This window comes from Betta splendens, chromosome 1, assembly GCF_900634795.4.
Source record: "Betta splendens chromosome 1, fBetSpl5.4, whole genome shotgun sequence".
Classification (NCBI taxonomy): Eukaryota; Metazoa; Chordata; class Actinopteri; order Anabantiformes; family Osphronemidae; genus Betta; species Betta splendens.
In genome coordinates this window covers 14,822,375-14,842,277 of record NC_040881.3, presented here as the reverse complement: position 1 = coordinate 14,842,277, position 19,903 = coordinate 14,822,375, and the positions used below count along the sequence as shown (strand labels likewise).

Below are 19,903 nucleotides of genomic sequence, written 5' to 3'. Positions count from 1 at the left end.
CGCGATGGGCTCGCTCAAGGCTCTGCAGGAGTGGTGTCGGATCCAGTGCGGGGACTACGACGACGTGGACGTTAAGGACATGTCCGCGTCCTTCCGGGACGGGTTGGCGTTCTGCGCTATAATCCATCGCTTCAGACCTGATCTCATGTAAGTAAACGCAAGTCCGTCAATGCAACGTCGGTCTTAAGTAGCTTCGATCTGCCATCGATCTAACACGCCGTTGAACAGTTGACGGCGGTTAAACTTAGCGGTAACTCATTCGACTTCATTTGATTTTATGCTCTGCCTGTCGGATAACCGTTTCCTCCGAGCTTAGATTTAGAATTTTACATTTTTAATCCGGGATATAAACTTTATATGTATGTTTTATTGGGAAAACATTCTTAATCGAACACCAGGTCAAAAGGACCGATAATGTGGAAATTGCCTTTTTAGAATCAAAACATGTCAAGAGTTTCCGATTTCAGTCGTTTTCTGTTGTCATTGCCACAATCGACAGTAATAATATTTCTATGGCTGTTGTGCAGTGAATAAGAAGCCAGTGTGTTGTGCTAAACTCAGTCTGACAAGCCAGCTCCGACTGTAACAACACACCCTCCTCTCAGCATTTTCCACCAACGCATCAAGCACAGAAACCTCTGCTCGACCACTGTGTTGCAGCTGTTACAGTGAGGACTGGTGGAGATGGAGGGATGACCTGCTAATGTTCTAGTGGAGGCCAAGAACAGAAATGTTTTTTAACCTAAATGGCTCATCTGTGTGTTATTCAGTGACCTCGTGTATCAGCTTAGGTAAATGACTCGGTTTGATAAGTTCCCATTATTTGCGTTGTGACGCTGAGCACGCACGTTCGACCCAAGCTGGACTGCGTGGTGCTGCTCCGTGGGTGGAGAGGCTGCTGACAGCATTACACCACTGGTTTGATCACCGACTGAGCCCGCGGCCCTCGTTGTCCTGGAGGGATTTGGGGAAAATACCCAGTAATGACATGTTATGTGTGTTCCTCCTGGGTCGCGGAGAGGAAAAACATGGCGGGATGGAATGGGTTCAGACAATAAGCATCTTAGTCACGCTGTTCACCTCTTAGGTGGTCTAGATTGTTTCTCCCAAATTGGACCGCGCTCGGCCGGTCAGAGAGTGGGCCAGTCGCTCAAGGACAAAGCCGTGAGGCGGAACAGCGGATCCCTGAGTGCAGAGCACAGCGGGAACGCTCGGAGCGTGAAAGCGGGCGAATTCTGGACCCCGCTTCAAAGTTCTGCCCCATGGCTCTGTGTTCCTGACTGCACTGTCCGTCCAGTGGCCCGGTCTAACTCCCTCTGATCCCCTCAGACACTGTGTCTGAGTCACTAATCCTCAGATGAGACCTCTGCCCGTCAAACTGGATCAGGTCTCACGCTGTAGCCGTCGCGCGACACTGACGCACAATAGGCGTTTTTCAGTGAAGCTAATTGCCTCGGCTGAGCCCAAGAGTCACTCACAGGAGAGAATGGAAGGCAAGGAAGAAATCTGTTCCTGCGTGGTTGATAAAGCGACCTTGCAGTGATAATTCTGTTAATAACACATAATATCCCAATTTTGCATTTTTCAGCACATTTCTGTGTCCGCTGAATTTAACAGAAGTGCTACTTTACCCAGGAATTGATCATATGGATTTTTAAACACTCTCTCTCTCTCTCGCACGCGCATGCACACACATGCATCATTCCTTAGCAGCAGCCCCCTCTCTCAAAATAACCGCTCACAGCCAGCCTGTGGTTCGGGTCACCCAGTGCTGCCCAGCGCCCGTGTGCCCCCACGCTGCCCGTACAGCGGGGTTTGAGAGGTGAAAGTCCGCTTTTATAAGGTGCCGCAGGGCCGTCTGACACGGCTGACCTGGTTTTCGGAGCCATCCTGAGCGGGTGCTGTGTGCGCTTGTGACCATGGGAACTAGATTAGGGAGGACAGAGCCCGCTTTGTGGGCCTCTCGCTCACAGGGCTGTGCCTCCTTCAGAGCTCCGCATGGTCTCCGCCAGCTTTTACCAGGGCGTCTGTGGATTTTCCGACACGCTGGTGTCGGCGTGCGTTTCCCCGTGCACACAGACACTTTCATCCCGGAGCACCTCAGACATTTTCCAGCTTTACTGCAGGATGTTTACTGCCGAGCGCCGGGCCTCACTCCCTCGCTCCAAGCGCTTCAAAGCCGAGCCTTGTAATTATCAACCCATCGCTCCAGTTTAGTGCCAGCGCGTTTCCCTCTTTGTCCTGGCAGTCTTTCGCACCTCACAGGTTCTGTCTCACTGTCAAGCTAATAATAGCACTTTGATGGCTCATCACGTAAGTGGAAATAGGTCAGCAAGCTAAATACAGAGTCCTAGACTACCATACCATAAGTTGTTGCAGGTTGTAACTGTAGACCATCTACGTGCACATTCCAACCTTTGGAGGATTCTAACCTTGTTCCTCTTGTCTTTTCAGAGACTTCAGCTCACTGTCTAAAGAAAATGTCTATGAGAATAACCGACTGGTGAGTGGATTAACCGCCGCATGGTTTCATGCTACAGAGTTCGACTGGCATCCTCAACTCCCGCCCCTCTCCCTTGTACTGTGCCTCAGCTTCAGGTGTTTGATCTGGTCCACTTGTGTTCTTTAACTGTGAAGGAGTGTGACTTTAAATGTCTGTGTGCACAGGAGCGTTGCTTCATGACATCATGGCTTTTAGGGTGCATAGGATCTCAACACAAATGGGTTTAGGGTAGATTTGTACTTTAAAGGGCTGAATATTCTTCATATGATGAGCATGTGCCAGAAACCACCAGAGGAAGCAGGAGAGTCTGTCTGACTGAGCCCTCCTATTCTCCTGTTTACATTCCTTCTACCCAGCAGTTGAGGAAAGCCCCAGAAACAAATAGGTCATCTGCCTTTTTCAAATAAATGAAACACCTGGTAATATCCAAAAGTGCTTAAGCCTGTTGATACAGAGCAGGTGCAACGCCTCTAGGTCTGATTTGATGGTTTAGGAGCCAGATGTGAGCTCAATACCTTTGTTCATGGATTACTATCTAATAGCTCTGTCATACAGGCGATGATGGTGATGATGATGATGATGATACTGAATAGATTGCCAGCTTGTGTTTGACTACAGTTCTTCACACAATGCTGCTTCAGTTGCATGACATCATAGTTAAGTGTCAGCTTCAGTTCCTGCCGGATGTTTACACCTCCACTGACGTTGTCCCACTTCATTCACCATCTATAGTTTCTTTTTTTCTTTCTGTATACATTTTATAGATTTGTTAAATGTTTAAATCCAGCTCAACCTTGGCTGCATGGTGTCTCTCAGACACCGTGGCTGCTCCTCATCTGTAGCTCTGAATGAGGTCTTGGCATATCAGCAACCAGGCGAGTGCATCGATTGTCAAATAGTGCTTTATATTAAATTGCAGGAAAACCATCTATAATCTTCAGAGGTTGTATTTGTAGTTGGTGCATTAAGTTTGTTTGTTCATGTGTACAGTAGGATTTGTTGGACAGATCCCGTGTCCTTGTTGTGTAACTGCCTACAGTTGTACAGTACGTGTGCTGTTGCATAACCCAACCAGCGCTTTCATTTCTTGAGTGGAATTTTTCATTATCGTAACTCTTCTCCTCAGAGGACTACCGGTAACATTACAAACAGCTGACTGATGTTTGTCAGCAGAATAACATTACTCAACGCTCTGGTTTGTGAAATGTTACAGGTTTTGTTCATTGTTTTGTTCATTGTTTCATTCAATATCCAGACATTCCTGCATTTCTGCATCTGTGCTAGAAAATCCATTTTCATACCATATTTTATTATTATTATTATTATTATTATTATTATTATTATTATTATTATTATTATTATTATTATTATTATTATTATTATTATTATTATTATTATTATTATTATTAAGCCACTCAAATGTGGTGTGTAGCCTGTATTTTATTTTGTGTCAGACTGTTTGTCTAAGAGATTTCTTCTACTTTAAGGTGAATGAGGTGAAGTGTCACATTGCACACTGCACTACTGGTGTTTGGGCTGTTAGGGAACTTGTGCGTAGTTTGGTTCAGACACTAATCTGAGCAACGCAGCCACCTTTGGGGTTGTATTGAATTATTGTCATGTCACACACTTTTTTTTGTTGTCCTCGCTCTCTTCACTCCGTCTTTTTCTCCATCTCTGCCTCATTATAGGCGTTTGAAGTGGCTGAGACAGAACTGGGGATTCCTGCCCTGTTGGACCCAGAAGACATGGTGTCCATGAAAGTGCCTGACAGGCTCAGCATCATCACATACGTCTCCCAGTATTACAACTTCTTCAACAACAAGTCTCAAGGTTGGAACACAATACATCCGGGTTTGACTTGACTTGTTATTGTTATCATAAGCTGTAATTAGCTTGAAGTGTGTGCTTCCCCTCCCACAGCAAACCCGCCTTGCATGAAGAGGCTGAGTTCTGTTGGTCACAATGAGCCGGCTCAGAAAAGGCCTCCAACTCCTCTGGACAACAAAGCACTTGAGTCTCAGGTAAGAACAAAAAAATAGAAGACAAAGCAGATGCAAACACCATTTACTCTCATGCATGTGTTAATGTTCTAGGTAAATTTAGACCACTCTGAACTCCAAAAGCCTCAAAGCTGCATCCCTGACAAGATAAATAATAGTCTGCTCATGGTGGACGTTTGATTATCACACTGTATCTAAGCCTTGAAATGCTGATATACTGCAACTCTGCATGTGCTATTTGTGGATATTACTTCATCTGATCTGTACAATACAAATCCCATCCTGCTGTTCAAGCTCCACAATATCCACATATGTGCTCTAGATTTGGTTTTTCCTCCCATGGGATTTGTGTTGCACAGTGGGGGAAACCAAAGAAACAGAGGTAGTGGTCCTTCTTTGGCCTCTGTATCCTGTCTCTTGTTTCTTTCACATGACTCCGACCTCTTTCCTCCATCCTCATACTCCCCTGTACTGGCATCCTCGTCCACATTTTCCACCTCCCCTCCTCAGCTGGAAATTCATTCCACTTCATCCTCTTCCTGTTCTTCTTCCTCCTCACATCTGATCCCCCCTCCACTCTCTGGTTCTGAGCGCAGGCAGTAGGAGGAGGAGGGGGGGGGGTGGATAGGGTGGGTTAGTATGTACAGGCAAAACATTTAGGTCAGCTCTTATGAAAAAGCTTCTACATATATGGACTATGTTTTATTATTTAATGTTTTATTATCCTCACACCAGGACTTTCAATATGCTGTTTCTAACATTTTCACTGTTCTCAAAGATGTCTAAAAATCAGTACTAATTATCAGTTGATTTTTTTAACGTGTAATGTATCTTTTGATATCGTGACAAACATTGTCAGTCAAATGATGATTAAACTAAAATGCAGTAATGAGCCACATATCAGTGAGCAGTAGATGTAGCCAGCTAAACAGAATGAACAATCTACACCCTCAAAGCCTGACCATGTTTGATGTCCCCCTCCCCCATTACTCTCCATCCTCCCTGACCCCCCACCCCCTGCGCACATCATCCTGGTCACCTGGTCCAGCCGAGGCAGCCGGCACAGGCCGTCTGGTGCAACACGCTCAGCAGCACCTGCGCCGCCTGCCAGAAACACGTCCACCTGGTGCAAAGGTTTCTGGTGGATGGCAAACTTTACCACCGCAACTGCTTCAGGTGAATACTTTTAATAGTATTAATTTAAAAAATGGTGTGTTGAGCGGTTGAATTAGATTGTTGAACTGTGGTCTGGAGCCCTAGCAACTTTCTAAACAAAACCCAACTCTTAACTTTCAACCTTTTTAACCCTTGAGATTTGGTCTCTGTTGATTCAAAAGTTGCCATGGTAACTGCCATGGGTAATATTACTGTTACTAGATTGCTGTTGCTAAACATATGGGTGCGAAATCATTAAATAAAAATCAAGAAAATGTTAAGACCTAAAAGTAGAATAAGTAAAATTAAGTGATTATGGATGATTTGCGTTTGCTGTCAAATCTGGAGTCTCAGAATAGCATCTTATTACGTGTATTTTTTTTATTTAGTAGTGACTCGTGCAGGCGTTGTTGTTGTAGCTGTATGCCGGTATGAGTCATGTGTCACTGAAGCTTCTGTCCTCCATGTTGTCATTGTTGGCTCAGGTGCACAGAATGTCACAGCACTCTGCTTCCTGGATCCTACAAAATAGGAAGCGGCTCTGGACTGCTGGTCTGTTCAAACCACCTTTCACGTCACGCTTTAACAAGTCAAAATGGCCGACCAGACCTCAGCAAGAAGCCACCGCCGGCACCACATGGTGCCGTTCAGTCTGCCAGGATGAGCACAGATCCTCACACGTCGCCCTGTCATAGTGACCAATCAGAGACTCCTACTGCAGCGAGCCCAACAACTGACACGACAACCGATAACTCTGGCACCGTAGGCTCTTTAGAAAAAGCCAAAGAGACTGATGCCAGCGAGGAGGCTGAGGAGACCACGCGTTCTTCTTCTCCTCCCAACCCTTTTGATGAGAGCGACGAGGACGAGGGAGAGAAACGGGAGGAGACTCCAACGGCGTCGGCCAACGGAGACCTTCCGTCCACCACACCTGACAGTCACCATGAAGGGACCAGCCGGCCGGTGCCAGCGCCCCGCAGGCCTTCTGAACCCACGCCTCCTCCCCGCCCTGCCCCCCGGGTCCGGTTGCCTCGTACAGCTGATGGCCTTGTAGCCGGTGTGTGCGCAGTGTTAAGATGAATTCTTACAAAGATTAACTTGTATGTTAATATGCATCCTTCATTTTAATTCAAACCTCAGGGGAACATCTGAAGCCCCCAACTCCTCCCAAACCTCGGGAAAGATCGCAGTCTCCTGGCAGGTATAATTTCTGTCCACCATTTCATATTGTGTCGCCTCCATCATTTGATCGTGCTCCTCGTGTGTTACAACTTGTTGTTGCTCCTTCATGCCTCCACTTGGCTGTGTATTGTTGTCTATGACACCTCCATACCTGTCTGTGTATCTCACCGTCCAGCCTGTCCACTGGCACCCCTAAACCCAAAGACCCACCTTGGCTGGCCTTGGTTCAGTCAGAGTCCAAGAAGAAGAAAGCCCCCCTCCCTCCCGGACTTGCGACCCCCCCCAATACAGGCTCTCTGTCCTCTCTCAAAGGGGAGGGCTCCAGACCCAGCACGCCTCCTCCGCCGGCCAATCCGTTCGAGGACGACGTTGAAAATAATGAGGAGGTGGAGGGGGAAGAGGCCGGCGAAGGGGGCTCCGTTCCACCCGCCGTGGCTGCTACTCACCCATGGTACAGCATCACCCGGCCCGCTGACGCAACAGGTACAAGCGATCAGCCAAGCGAGGCGGGCTCATCCCAGTCTGCCAGTGCTGAGAGCGTGATGGGAAGGAAGCGTCCAGCGCCCCTGGCTCCGCAGCGACCTGCTGGGAACCAAGGTCAGTCGCTGGTCCCCTTGTCGCCAACACCTCTTAGTAAAGACTTCAGCAACAAAGAATCTAATATGAACCATTTCATACATGCGGTTCATTAGAGCCAAAATGATATACAGCACATGGTTTCAAATAATTTCAATTTTGAAAAAGATTAATCTAGATTAATTACTTATTTTGTATATTTAGTGACCTTTGAGACAGGCATGCAAGATGTTTAGAGGTTACAAACGTGACAAATACCAATGTCATGAAGATCAATAAGAATTTCCATCATTCTTTCACTCTGTATTAAGCAACTTTTAGGAAAAAACTTTCTTGGAGTAGAGAAACATAGAAATGTTACTTTTTTTTGCTTCATAACAATCCTCCCTTCTTTTTAATTTGCCCCAACTACTTTTATTCCTGTTTCACCTCTGCTGACCTAAACCTTAAACCCACTTTCCAGTCCTCCCTTGCTCTCAGCCCTCCTCTTGCTCTCCTTCTCCAGCTCTGAGCACAGAGAGTTTGTCTTCCGGCTCAGACCACAGCTCCTCCAAACCCTGCTTAAGCAGCGGTGCCAGCGGCGACCAGGACAGCGCCTTCACCAAAAGCATCTCGGAGCCTTCCATCTGTTCGCCATGTGACTCTGGGGCCTCACCTTCTCCTTCCTCCTCCTCCTCCGAGCGTCTGCCTCAGTCTTCCCTAAGCCCCTACCCGTCTCCCATGCCATCAAACGCCAGCTCAGCTCCCGCCACCCCACAAAGCAGTCGCAGCTCAGAGAAGAAATGGGCCAGGTCTCCTCCCCCACGGCCCCCAACAAACCCCAGCCCGCTGGTCACAGAGGCCAGCAAATCTAACAATAAGGTAGCTGGGCCAATTACACCTAAAACTCAACACGAATTAATAAAATATACAATTTATGTTCTAGCTGCGTCTCTCTTCACATTTTAGAGGATCTGCAAGGAGAATCCATTCAACAGGAAAGCTTCCCCATCTCCTGCTAATTCCAAAACCAAGCCAACAAAAGGCCCTCGTCCCGCCAGACCCCCAGCCCCTGGCCACGGCTTTCCGCTTATAAAACGCAAAGTATAAAAACTAAACGCACATTGTGTTTCAAAATAGAAATGCACAGAGAGGACAGATGACTCAAATGATCCACCCTCCTCAACCCTCTGTACAGGTGCAGTCAGACCAGTACATCCCGGTAGAGGACATCCACGGGGAGATGAGTCAGCTGGAGAAACATCTGGATGAGCTGGAGCACAGGGGAGTGGAGCTGGAAAAGAAGCTGAGAGACGATCCTAATGGTATATCACATCACAGTTTTATTTTGTCTTCCACATTGGCATTCTTTTTGAATAACTTAAAAATCATGAAACCATTTTCACAATCTGTGCACTAGTAAGTGATTAGATTAAAAGTCTACCAACAATCACTTAGACAAAAAATTGTTTATTTTTTTATAGATGAGGACGAGGAACGCTTGTTGGTGGAATGGTTCACTCTGATCCATGAGAAACATCTGTTGGTCCGAAGGGAAGCTGAGCTGGTTTACACGTACGTACGTTTGCAGGCAGATGTTTCAATCGCTGTGCTTTGATTCCCCTTTGTTCATATATATCTTTGCAATCTTTGATTCAGTCGGAATTATTCCTGCAACATTCACACTGGAGAGGTTGAAGTAATAAAAAACACCCTTGTTTAAAGCAATCCTCCAGTAGAATCTAGTCAGACTTGGCCATTTGCGGCATTCTTACAAATATACTGTGTGCATAGTATTTTGTTATAAAGCTAATAATGTATGTGTCACTGCAGGGCGAAGCAGCAGAACCTGGAGGAGAGGCAGGCTGATGTGGAGTATGAGCTGAGGTGCCTGCTCAACAAACCAGGTGTGTTTACACCAGGTTACACAGAAACAGCCCAACAACTGTGTCTGTCATCGTGTTACATTTTAACACACAAATCACATTAAGCATAAATACTACTGTAACTACTGTTTATTGGAACAAAAGCATTCTTAAATGGAAAGTGACCTCATTTGACTTGATCTTCACTGACCCTTACCCCTTATTTCTTACAGACACTCACAAAGCGTGAGTTCAGTCTTCATTTTAAATTGTGCAACTGATCTTATGACACCAGCTTCACTATGAATAATGTATGCCAGTGGTGGAACAAAAAGATCTAGACACCACAAGCTGACCACATCTTCCCAGATAGGATGGTAGTTCAGATAGGACGCACATGTATGGGTTTCAGTTATTTCAGCACGGTTTCCTGCGTAATTTATAAACATCCTGAACAACTCCTAAGTGCTTTGATATGAGCATATTAATTACTTGGCTAATTCAGATAGTAGATGGTAGAACAATGAAACTCCCTTTTGTTGTTCTGTATCAGAGAAAGACTGGACAGAGGAGGACAAGAACAGAGAAAAGGAGCTAATGGCGGAGCTGGTTACCATCATTGAACAGCGCAACCAAATCGTCAACAGCATGGACCAGGACAGACAGAGGTAATAAATACATGGTGTCTACTGTGGATCTCTGCAAGCTCTGGAAATGTATGAATAAGTGTGACAGTGTGTTCCTGGTCCTCACAGGGAAGAAGAGGAGGATAAACTTATGGAAGCCATGCTAAAGAAAAAGGGTAAGCTAAGGAAGAGGTGTCCTTGCTACAGATGAGAGCAGTGGCTAAACAAGTTCACTTTAGAACCCATGTGAATTCTGACTTCATTTTCTTTGTTTTATCAGACTTTCATAAGGACCCAGACAGTGACCAGCAGAAGAAAAAGGGGACAAAGTTCAAACCCATGAAGGCGCTCAAGCGGCTGAGCCATAAAGGAGAAGCAGCCAAAGGCCACAGCCCCAGCAAGGACAAAAGCTGACCCACAGTGACACACGCCGAGAGGATGTAAGTCTGTTTCACCAGGAGTAAGGAAAAGAAAGAGGGATGTGAGAAAAGAAATTCATCAGGTCAATATGTTCCAGTGACCTCATGTTTGTGACTGTGGTGTAAATGATTTCAAGAGCAAACCTACATCTTACTTGATGCTTCTCCAAAAAGTCTCTTTCTGTTGCATTTGTGTAAAACAACTCAAGTGCTTTAAGAGCTAATGTATTTTTACAAGCTCTCTGAACCGTCAAGCTCGTGTAGAGAGTAGCTTTCTGAATCCCTGCACCTATTTTTTTTCTTCGTGCTTCAATGCACACGGCCACTCTCTTTGTAGAGGATTATCAGCAAAAGGTGCGATTCCTCCATTTGCCTTGATAGAAGTTGGCTGCATGCTATTATGTGTATATGCACCACCCCTGGTCTGCTCCTGGTAGTCAACTTTGCAGATGAACGTCTCAGAAGGTTTGGTGTCCGTCTGGTTCAAGTCTGGAGTAAAGGTTGTTTAAAGCTACGCTGCAGAAAACAAACTCTGGACACATGAGCTCATCTAGCTGCTATTTAACGACTGTGTGTTGTTTCCTCCTTTAGTTTTCTCTGTGATAGGGTAAAAAAAATGTGTGTGTATCTACATACATGCATATACATTTTTTTTTATAAATAGGTGTGACTGGAGACTCTAATTTTAGGAAGAGAGAACATTTTTATTAGGATGGCAGGTCACATGCAGTGATAAATATGACAAAATGCTGAAACGGTATTTTAACAAATGGAACAAAACGCACACTCGAAACAGTTGCAGCCAGTTCAATATGCAATTAAGAATTCATACTTTACTTCGCCTCTCTGTGTTTCTTGTGTTGCATTGAAAGCTGATAGGCTAGTGTGTATATTCACATTGTATGTTTGTATAAGTGCCATGTATTTAATTGCTTATGTGGATGAGCGTGTGACTAATTAAGTGTTTATTGTTTACTTATTTTGAACTTGGTTCATCATGTATTGTAGTGTCTCTTATATGTCTGGGCTTCTGCTGTGTGTCTTTCTTTTCCTGTCCAGCTCAACCCAAGGGCTTTTCTAGCTCTGCACATTGTCCTAAAACAACAGAAGGATTATATCAAATACTGACACCTGAAGGCAAGTTAATTCAACTAGTTTGTCTAATTTTATGCTTCCATCACTCATCACATTTGAAGCAGTGGATCAGGCATCATTTTTCTAGATATGTGAAACATGGCTTGTATCGGGAGTCTGCCAATGCTTGTCAGAATATACTACTATTGATATACTATTATATAACTAATATAATCACAAGTCACAGTCTTGATTGTTTTTCCACATGTTGTCGTGTCATCTGCTCTTCCCTCTACTCTTTTCTCTCGGGTGCAGGTGCATTCTTCTTCGAGCAGTTGTCCAGCATCTCCAGTTCTCTGATTTTCTGGTGTTGAGTCATGAAACAGAAATTTAAATATACAAGAATTTCAGAGACAATAAACTTTGTCAATATGTTAGGAATTTGAAAGTGGTCCTACTGTGTATTTAACATCTGAGTTTGATACTCTAAATAAACTAGGACCGTCAAGCTAAACAAATTATTCATACATGATCAGTCAGTTGAGCTGATTACCTGCGATATCTCCGTGTTGATGATGTTGATGTATTTCTTCTCCTGACCCAGAGAGGCCATGTCTGCCAGAAACTGCCTTCTTTCCTCTATCTCATCCAAAACTTCAAAGGAAAAAACTGTCACTAATGTATACAGTTACAGCAGTATTTTCAGTCTTTCATCAGCCTGCCGTCACGTTTACCCTCCTGATACCGGTCCCTGTCTTCTGACACCTCTGGGCTCTGATATGCAGCATTTGTTGGAGATGGAGGTTTATCATGCCCATTTGACAGAATACTCTGAAGCCTCTTCTTTTCTTTCTCCAGGTCACCTTGGGTGAAATAAGGGAAAAAGCCTTGAAACGATACAAATGTATTCATATGTAGCAGTAATAATAAAAGCTTGCAGTGAAGAAGCAGGACATACGTGTAGGACCAGGATGGAACCTATCTCTGGTGTAACTGTTCCCGGAGCGACAGGACTCAGCGCTGCGTCTCTGAGGCTTGCCTGGCAGGCGTACCTGGACCGATTTACGGCTTTTAGGCGCAGGGGGCGTAGATGATGGTGTGGGATCAGGGGTCAGTGGCAAAGCTGCTCCATCTGTAAGGAAAACAGTTTAATATGCTTTTACACCTGGTGTAGTGCAGCACTAGCAAGTACTTTGAGACTGCTACTCTATGGCCACAATACTTCCACTATCTAGTCAGCTGTGTTCACATTTAGATTGCACTTCATTTAAGTAGATTTAAACTCATCCAAAAGCCTCCAACTTACTCTTCAGGCATTCATTGATCTGCTTCCTTTGGAGGGTGGTGAGCCTTGACTCCTGCATCATCACTGAACACAAGGACAGAGTACGGTTAAAACACAGCGAGATCCTGTAGAACTGCATCCGCATGCACACAGCCGTCTCCTGTGTCTGTGCACAGAAGTCATTATCTTACATCTCAGCATGTCCTGAGTCTCCTTGCTGTACTGGGCCGCCCTGGGCTTATTCCACAGCCCCCCGCCGCCTCTGGCCTGTGAGGAAGTCTCCATCTGCAACGTGAAACACACACACAACTTCATTTACTTTTGTACTTTTAACTAGAAACGTTTCACTACTCATTCGGGGAGCTTTATTCGACTGAAAATGTTTAGATGCAACTAATATTAATTGATAAAAACCAGAAGTCCGAGTGTGCCACTAAACGTCACAGTACTCTGGTCAGAGTGGAGGCAGAGTTAGCATAGCTTAGCTTACTGTGTCTCCATTCGCTGGCGCTGGTAAATGACTTACTGTACAATAACAGCTCTGAAGCTGACTTCACAGAGAGGAAGGCGCTGCGTGGGTTCACAAAGGATCACAAGAACCTACTGAGACACTTCTAGCTCATCGGACGCCAGAGAAAAGCATGTCCTTCAGGACGCCGGACACGTTGCCACGACAACCAAGCAGCCAAACAAAGTTATGTAAACGCTGATTCGGTATAATTTCAACATCCGTTATTTGTGAACTAATTATTAGATTAGATTCATGGATGGATTATGAAGCGCATTTGCCTTTTATCGACACCCTACTACAAGGCGATGTATTGGGTTGCGCTGTTATTTTCACTTGATGGTTCTAGTGAAGAACGAGCTGCGCTGTAAACGCATGGCCTCTAGATGGCGCCAAAGATAATTATATTAGTGAGACGTTTCCGCCACTATTACTACAGTATTTACTGCTACTTAATTACTATTTGTATTATTCGTACATGTTTTGTTTGTGAAAGATACATACCAAAATATTTATTATTTCAGACTCTGGACTACGCATATCAATAAATAGTAATAGTGATATTTTCACTTGATGCCAGCAGATAAAATGTATAAACAAGGTGATCACTTAACAAAATAATAAATAGCATTTGTTATATAAACACATTTGTAAATAGCAGAGGTTATGACTAAATACAGCACAAGGTTGATTGATTAGTATCATATATACGTACATATAAAGTTAGTTTATTTTGTGTAGACGTAACCATACATTATTTTAAAAGCAGGCTACTGTCCGTGATGTGTTTAAGTTTAGGAAGCGACAGCTTTCTGCCCGTGTATTCATTCAGAGTAAGAGCGTCTTTATCAGTGGCGGGCTGGTCATCTTAGATCAGCAGCAGTCAGACGTCCATTATCTGTGCGAAGACAGCGGCCCTACGCAACAGATAAACAGCAGCCAAACTATAATCACCTTTCACACACAGATCTTCTCAGAAGCTCGAGCTGCATGTCTTCACCAGGAAGACAGAGAGCAACCTGTGTACAGCTGCATTTGGATTAGCACTATTAGAAGTAATGTCTCAAGAATAATTAAACATGAACAGGAATGTTTGCTCCTGGTTGTGTTTAAGTATGTGCTCACTGTTATTATTGTTTATTAATAATATTGTATTAATAAGCAACCATGAATGTCCATAACATTATATCACTATTTATGTAAATATTATCATTCTACATATTCCTGAATTTTATTCTTCATTCATATTTTATGCTGAACACTTTACAATATATTACAATGTAAAAAGTAAACATCTTTTGTATACTGTAAAAAACAACTGTTCTGTACCAAAGCATGCTTCATTTAATGGCCTGTCATTTCACAATAAGCAATGAGTTGTATGCTTGTTTATAGCATCTCTTGTTTTGTTTTTTTTATTCTTACTACATCATATGTCTGGGATTGTGAGTGCTTTAGATTGAAAACATATTTTCTGCAATAACTTGCTTGATGCTCAAGGATTAGAATTAAGTCTTACTGAGCTCATTTGTCTCATCAAATGCAGATGTCAACACAAGCTTCACTGTCCTGTAGTCAATGCCACAGAACAGGAAAACAGTGGGTTGAGGTGAGATAATAATAGAGTTCATTTGTGTTTGTAAGTGATCAATCTCAAGGGATTAAAAAAAAGAAGCATGCTAAGTAGCTCGTAATCCACGCTCCACCTCCTAACGGTCAAAACCTGCATGAAAGAGAGAGATTTGAAGTCAGACCTGCAGCTTTAGAGATAGACGCGAGCGAGGAGGGAGAGATAGCACGTGGGGGCATGGAGGGAAGGACACAGTAGCGTCAAGAAGCTGTTTCCGTGGACTGTAACTGGGGTCAGAGGCCGGGTCAGCTGGGGTTTGACTTGATGCTAGCTGAGGGTAAGATTGGGATGTAAAAACGCTAAAAGTATAAACGAAAACAAAAAAAAAAGAAACAGTTGCTGCCAACACTGTCGACGGACGTCAAAGCGCTTGATGGCTGTTACGCAGGCTGTGCTCCCGTCCTTCAGCTCCTTCTCCAGCCTCGCTCACTCCAGTGACAATATGAAAGTAAGTGTCAGGTTGACTTTTTCTATCAAATCACATATTCATTTGTGTGCATGCGACATGACAGACTCAACCACTTTGAGAAGTCTGTTTCACAAAGTGGGAGCTGTGACTGCAAATAATTTGCATTTGAGCTGCTTTTATATTTGGGAACAGCTCAGCATTTAAGGGGTTAAAAGGTCAGCGTTGTAGCTTGGGTCAAGTTATTATTTTGCAGCTTAGTATGTAGTCATAGTATTTTAGTCATTCCGGTGATGACTGCAAAGAGTTGATGCAAAGTGCTGTTCTTGTTGGCACTTGCGTCTTCAGTTGTCAGGTGCAGTTTACTCCTGCAGACGGAACTCACAAAAAAATAAATGAATGAATGAATATGTCTTCTAATAATCCTCCGAACTGTGCAGGAGTGGAAGTCTGAGCGCGGCTCTCTTCCCCTGGACTCTCTGAGCAGCAAGCTGTCGCCGAGCGGCTCCGAGCAGCTGCGCGTCTCACAGCAAGCGGCCGAGGAGCTGCTGGATGACGACAGCGAGGCGTCCTGGGACATCGAGTTCCTGTTGTCCGACTGGAGCAGCCCCTCGCCCGACCTCAACCCCTCTCTGGACAGCGGCGACCAGCAGCTCGCGCGGCTCGATCCGACCTCGGCGTACCGGGAGCCGGGCGCGTTTGAGGCCCAGCCCGGGCAGGAGCACGTGCAGGCGAGCGGCGGCGGCCTCGTGGCCGAGCTGATGGCCCCTCCGGGAAACGCGGCGACGCTCCAGACGGAGCTGTACCATCACGCTTACGCTGACGACTACACGGCTCCAGCTTCGCTTCCGACTCTGCCCAGCGTGGAGCAGTTCAGCTTCCCCCAAGGCGGCAGAGGAGGCCAGAGTAAGGCCGTGCCCTGGGACTTTAACCCCTACTATCCCCAGCAGCAGCAGCCCACCCCTGTGACATACCCCAACAGCAGGTTCATGCCCCCTGATCCCAGACACTACAGCTACATGCCCCACTTTAACCACAACACCAGCCTCTTCAGTGACTACATATCGAGCCAGGCCCCGGGCCATCTTCCCCTTCACCAGCAGCCCCTGCTGATCGGGCCCCCGCTGCCCCCTGCTGGGGTGGAAGGGAAGCGCGGCCGAAGGGCCACAGGGAAAAAGAGGCCAGCCATCCACAGCTGTGACTACCCCGGTTGCAGCAAAACCTACACCAAGAGCTCCCACCTCAAAGCTCACCTCCGCACCCACACAGGTAATGAGCGCCACAGGTCTGTTCGCACCATCCAAGCAGTCGTTCACCTAGGCGTTTGTTGTTTCTTCTCCAGGAGAGAAACCCTACCACTGTTCATGGGAGGGCTGCAGCTGGAAGTTCGCCCGCTCGGACGAGCTGACGCGCCACTACCGCAAGCACACGGGCCAGAAGCCGTACGAGTGTCTGCTGTGTCAGAGGGCGTTCTCCCGCTCCGACCACCTGGCTCTGCACATGAAGAGACACAACTGAGGCCCACGCACACAAACACACACACACACACACACACACACACACACACACACACACACACACACACACACACACATGCACGCACGCACACACACACACAGACACACACACACACACACACACACACACACACACACACACACACACACACACGCACACACACACACACACATGCACACACAACATCAAAACAATCAATCAATCAAATGTTTTAAAGGATTGATTGATATGCACTGTTAAAGATATTTACAACTCACCTAACAAGATTCTAATGAGACCAGTCTAGTGTTGCACTGACTGCTGTAAATAAATAGATGATTTAGAATAGATGCAGCATGGTGCCTACATTACCCACAATACTACATGTGTAAAACAGCTCAGTGTATCATGGCTTGATACAAAGGCTTGCACCTTTGTCTTTAGGACCAGGTGAGGAGTGAGCCATGCACCAGTCATCACAGTTTCCTTTCCTTCATACACTTCTTTAATGTGCCAATGTTTTTATTTAAACTGATACTTAAATATGGGGCAGTTCATCCCAGGCTTTAACCTCAGTAGTATCTGGGCAACCATCATGTACAAATAGCTTACTTATTGCACTAGGAGCCACTCAGGAAAAAACACTGTACACACAGAGGTCACGTAGACCTAAACACTAACAGTCCTATAAAAGGAATTTGTGTCACAGAGGTTATAATGGCTCAGTTAGCATGGCCGCTTAACTATACATGTAAGAACTACTATGGTGATAATGATTGTAGCTACAATATTATGATATTGTGTTTTTGTTGTTTCATACAAAACTTAAAGCTGTAAATAATTTGCCTCTCTGTTTCTTATGGTCTAAAGTGATACATATTTATTAATATGTTTTATATTGACAGAAGATAATATTTTATTGTATAAATTTTTATATTGTCCAAAGTACTTTAAAAGATTTTAATTATTTGTATGAAAGTCATTCTTCCATTAAAGATGTCAAATGATGTAAACGGACTCTCTAAAGAACTGATTTATTTAAGCATCACATCACTGTGTGAAGGTCTGTTTGTCTCTGTGTTAAACTCCGTCAATGAGTTCTTCCCAAAAACTCCAAGATTCCAGTCTCATAGTCCACTTAAATGTAGATACAAGCTGCAGTGTCAGCCTTTGGCCTGTAGGTGGCAGACTGTCACCGTGTCGGCCATTGTGCCTGCAGATAGATTAGGTGGATGGATGAATGGATCTCGACTTGTTCTACTGTAATCAGTGAGGAATTGCAGTGGGTCCTGCTTGATTAGTGCGGTTTAGATCAATCTCACTTAACAAACAAATAAATTATTTGTTATTGTGGATTAACAGGCAAAACCCTAAACTCAGCATGAATTAATTTGGCACTGGTAGAACAACATAGCTCTGTGCTCTACATGGTTTAGATAGGTGACATAGTTATTTTTTAAAAATAATTTATTCACTTAATTATTCATTTTTTATATTTCAAATCCACAGGAAGATTTGTTGAAAAGAAGGGATATGTAAATAAATCTTTTCACCAGCTTAACTCCTCTAAGATGGTCTACTGTAGATCAGCAGTCCTGGGGCGGCAGGCAAGCTTGTTAAATTGATTGCTTAATAAGGTTAATTTGCTTCAAGTCTGGCTCAATGGACCGTCGGCTCCGCTCACACACTCGTCTTCTGCCACTTAGTCCTCGCAAGGGCTGTGGCCATGTTGGAGCCTATCCCAGCTGTCAATAGGGTGACACCCATCGTGGGGCCACATACAGACACACACACACACACACACACACACACACACACACACACACACACACACACACACACACACACACGGAATGAGTGAAAAGTGTGAGAGAGAGAGCAATGGCTCAGTGCATGAAGGCCCCATCCATGTAAGTAAATCAGCATGTTTTCCCGGCCACGGGGCTCCGTGTGCAGTAGCAGTTTATTTTAGTGTTCAAAGGTGATTTGGGATTTAGAGGTGATATGAGGACAAATGTGGCGGACTGACCTGTAATACCCAGCAGGGAACAAACAGTCGGTCTAATTCCCTCTACTTGCGCCTTCTAATTGCCCCCTCCCTGTTTACATAATGTTATACAGGGAGAGAGAGAGCGCGCATTACATAACGGTTTTATACGTCCACAGCTTGTTTGAATTAGCAGCCAATAGAATAGATTCGCACCATTAACATTTCATGTGGTAAATCTTTTGTTCTGACGGGAGGGCGACAGCTTTACAGGTCAAAGATGAAAACATGTCATTAGTAGAATGCTTGTGACCAGTGGATTAACGTCTCAGCACCGCGTGGAACAAATATATCCAATAATTAATGCGTTTGCGTGCATTTGTGACTTTTAGTAAATCCTCACTGCACAATGGAAGATTGTAGTAGGGAAACATTTTTTTCTTCTCCTTCCCTCCGCCCACAGAACCAGCATAAGGAACCGCTTCTGCCCGACACGGAGTCATGAATGGACCTAAAAGCTAGTCGCACAAACTACTCTATACATGAAGCTGCCTGGAAGTGAAAATATGATGTATGCGGCTGACATGTCTCATTGTGCATTGTGAGAGCCGCCTCGGTTCAAGCGAACAAAAACGCTCGCGCACGCGGCGGCTTTCAGGAGCTGCGCGTCTCCAGGGCGCAGCTATAAATGGATTTCTTCTGCATTATTAAACCGAGCCACTTCAGGACGGGACCGGCCACCGAGGCATCTGCCCGCCCACGTTTGGATCCATTCAGGGACTTACGCGTTCACACCGCGTGTGGAAAGATGCAGATTTCTAAATGACATAATCCCGTCCAGATGTTATAGCTTGTGTAACCGTTTCCGCGCGCGTGCGCGCGCATGGCCGCACTGCGCGCGTTTGGTTGCACAACCTCGCATAATGGGAATCTTGGCCTGATGTCCACGAGCAGGATGAGGATTAGGGAGGTGGAAAGCCACCGTGGGACCACGAGTGTGAATCGAGGGATGTAAAAAGAGGGAGGAGGGCGAGGAGGGGGGAGGGGGGGGGGGGCGAGCTGGGTCTCCTGATTTGAACCTGAGCGTACACACACAAAGTCAAACAGGGTCAGTGTTGGCTCGCAGCGCTGGCGCTCAGTGACTCTGTGCCTTTGTTTTTGGAGGAGCTAATGAAGCCTCTCGTGCACGCGAATGCACATGGACACAC

General features: G+C 45.2%; 3 protein-coding genes across 8 annotated transcripts; 2 read left to right on the top strand and 1 right to left on the bottom strand.

Moving 5' to 3' along the window:
- The first annotated feature begins 4 nt into the window (after nucleotides 1-4).
- Nucleotides 5-11,449, top strand: micall1a (MICAL-like 1a). 4 transcript variants are annotated; one of them, XM_029150440.2, is made up of 16 exons: nucleotides 5-147; nucleotides 2,455-2,503; nucleotides 4,195-4,336; nucleotides 4,427-4,527; nucleotides 5,555-5,682; nucleotides 6,147-6,706; nucleotides 6,802-6,862; nucleotides 7,019-7,440; nucleotides 7,883-8,280; nucleotides 8,368-8,502; nucleotides 8,597-8,723; nucleotides 8,883-8,973; nucleotides 9,232-9,305; nucleotides 9,817-9,931; nucleotides 10,019-10,065; nucleotides 10,170-11,449. In XM_029150440.2, the coding sequence occupies exons 1-16, from the start codon at nucleotides 5-7 to the stop codon at nucleotides 10,301-10,303; spliced, it is 2,727 nt and encodes a 908-aa protein (XP_029006273.1). In that variant the 3' UTR covers nucleotides 10,304-11,449. The 4 variants fall into 4 exon arrangements, with proteins under 4 accessions (XP_029006273.1, XP_029006284.1, XP_029006264.1 ...); XM_029150451.2 differs by having other exon boundaries at nucleotides 6,147-6,718; nucleotides 7,925-8,280; XM_029150431.2 differs by having other exon boundaries at nucleotides 6,147-6,718.
- Nucleotides 10,992-13,446, bottom strand: c1h22orf23 (chromosome 1 C22orf23 homolog). Of its 3 annotated transcripts, none has more exons than XR_003785932.3 (8): nucleotides 13,194-13,434; nucleotides 12,859-12,952; nucleotides 12,689-12,751; nucleotides 12,341-12,514; nucleotides 12,117-12,245; nucleotides 11,936-12,036; nucleotides 11,621-11,746; nucleotides 10,992-11,403 (listed from the first exon to the last, which is right to left on the bottom strand). XR_003785932.3 is itself a non-coding variant. In XM_055511405.1 (8 exons), exons 2-7 carry the CDS (start codon nucleotides 12,950-12,952, stop codon nucleotides 11,675-11,677), a joined length of 633 nt encoding a protein of 210 aa, XP_055367380.1. In that variant the 5' UTR covers nucleotides 13,194-13,446; the 3' UTR covers nucleotides 10,992-11,405. The 3 variants fall into 3 exon arrangements, 2 of the variants coding, with proteins under 2 accessions (XP_055367380.1, XP_029006355.1); XM_055511405.1 differs by having other exon boundaries at nucleotides 10,992-11,405; nucleotides 11,675-11,746; nucleotides 13,194-13,446; XM_029150522.3 differs by having other exon boundaries at nucleotides 10,992-11,746; nucleotides 13,272-13,446.
- Nucleotides 13,447-14,905: 1,459 nt separating this feature from the next.
- klf1 (Kruppel-like factor 1 (erythroid)) lies at nucleotides 14,906-17,721 on the top strand. The gene is made up of 3 exons (XM_029162408.3): nucleotides 14,906-15,253; nucleotides 15,652-16,480; nucleotides 16,554-17,721. Exons 1-3 carry the CDS (start codon nucleotides 15,179-15,181, stop codon nucleotides 16,727-16,729), a joined length of 1,080 nt encoding a protein of 359 aa, XP_029018241.1. The 5' UTR covers nucleotides 14,906-15,178; the 3' UTR covers nucleotides 16,730-17,721.
- The last annotated feature ends 2,182 nt before the right edge of the window (nucleotides 17,722-19,903 follow it).